The sequence below is a fragment of the Pteropus vampyrus genome, unplaced genomic scaffold, assembly GCF_000151845.1.
Source record: "Pteropus vampyrus isolate Shadow unplaced genomic scaffold, Pvam_2.0 Scaffold561, whole genome shotgun sequence".
Lineage (NCBI taxonomy): Eukaryota > Metazoa > Chordata > Mammalia > Chiroptera > Pteropodidae > Pteropus > Pteropus vampyrus.
In genome coordinates, this window is record NW_011889342.1 from 356685 (window position 1) to 358505 (window position 1821).

A 1821-nucleotide genomic window follows, 5' to 3' on the forward strand; every position below is an offset into this window, starting at 1 on the left:
GAGTAATGTTACTGTTAACACCATGCCTTGTGCTCATTTTTACCTGGGTTGCTCTAAGAAGGACAGGAACAAATTGAAAGAGGAACTGCATAAGGGGTATGAAGAAAGGACTGGGTGCTATTTAGCTTTGGGAAGAGAAGATTTTGGGGGAGGGATGACAGTTGCCTTTAAACATCCAAGGAACATCCTCCCGAAAGGGAGCCCTGCCATGCCCTTTCTACTGCTACTGCAGATAGAGCCGCTTCCGAAGGGTGCTTTGGATTTCAGGGTTCACTTTCCTTGCTTCCCCTTCCTGAACCAGCTCTGCTTCTGCCATCCGCCGGGTTACCTGTGGCAACAGGTACGATCAGTTGGGCCTAGGCCCCTGGGGCAGTCAGTGTAATGGGCTTATGGAGAGAAGATTAGCGAAGAGGGCAGGTGGATATCCCTGTACTTAGATGGGTGACCTTTATTTGTCTCATCCTATGCCATCATGTTTACAGAATCATTGGCTGGACATTCTTGTTATATGTTTTTTTCTTTTTTCTTTTTTTCTAATCTGCTATAAAAGCACATAACCATTAGAAAAAAATGTTTGTCCAAACATTGGTTAAACCCAAAGGTTTTGTTTACAGAAATTTATCTGTATTTCATTTAAATTATCTCACATACTGTGGGCTTTGGAATTCCTGCATGAGAGAAAGTAACTGCTAGAGGCTTGGGTTGGATTTGGGGCTGGGAGCAGGGGAGAGGGAAATGCAGAAAGGTTTGGAAGAGGCTCGCCCCACTCTGCTTGCTCCTTGCTCAGGCTGGGGGTGGTGGTGGTTCCAGGTACCTTGTCCCAACTCACCTCTGTCAGAAGCTCCAGAATGGGTCCTTTCCTTTCTGTGAACACATCAACCAGGGTCTGGATGAAGCAGGAGCCATCCTTGTCATGTCTGTAAGAAATGTACCCTGGGGATTGCAGAGAAAGAAGTGGACTCAGGGAGCTCCAATGGGGGTGGGAGGGTCAGGGCGTGTGTGGTGCATGAGGGCCTGGAAGAGGGTGGGTCCTGGAGGGGCATGTCAGGGGTCAGGAGCGGCAGGTGAGGTGGGGGAGCAGAGGCTGCCCTGGGTCAGCTGGGAGCTCATACCTCCCACGGTGGAGTAGACCTGGAGGATGTCTGTGTACGTTGGAATGGTTTGGAGACTGTCTTTTGCGCCCATCACAATATTGTCTCCACCTACTATTTCACCAGGATCCTTTTGTTCTGAAACACCAAGAAGAGGAAAAGGCCAAGTCAGAGAGAAAGATGAGGGAAGGAGACGCTCATAAGACACATCAGCAATGCAAGGCTCAGCTGGGGCTCTAGATCTGGGATAGGACTGGATTAGGAACACAAACTCCATGTTCTCGGCTCTGTCCCCACCTCCTCGACAGGCCTGCACGATGTACACCTTAGGCTTGGCTCTCAGGGCCTGGCAATTCTTGTTGTTCAGAACTTCAAACAGATTCTCCAGATCAACCATCTGCTCGTCCTCCCCTTCAAGGTGTCCTTCTAGCCCATGTGCCATGAGTACCACAAAAGCACAGCTGACGAAATCTTCCCGGGCATCAATGGCATGCTGGAATTTTTTCATCTCTTCCAGGAATTGCTAGAGTGAGAAGAATGGCTAGACTCAGGTACATCTTTGGAGCCCACCTACTGGTCCAGCCCCTCCCCAGTTGGCCTGGGGCTGGCTGCACAATACCTGGGCGGTGGGGTCTTTCTTCATGGTACTCTCAAATCCCAGCTGCTGAAACATTAATTCCAGGGCGTGTATGTCTGCCTCTGAACCTTCCCGGGCTTTGGTGACACACAG

General features: G+C 50.0%; 1 protein-coding gene across 1 annotated transcript; it reads right to left on the reverse strand.

The window, feature by feature from the left end:
• Positions 1-223: 223 nt before the first annotated feature.
• CASP14 (caspase 14) lies at positions 224-1815 on the reverse strand (the record flags this gene model as incomplete). Its single annotated transcript, XM_011384120.1, has 5 exons — positions 224-328; positions 830-933; positions 1113-1229; positions 1389-1614; positions 1711-1815. Coding segments are annotated over 5 exons (657 nt in total), but the record flags the coding sequence as incomplete, so codon positions are not given.
• Between the last annotated feature and the right edge of the window lie 6 nt (positions 1816-1821).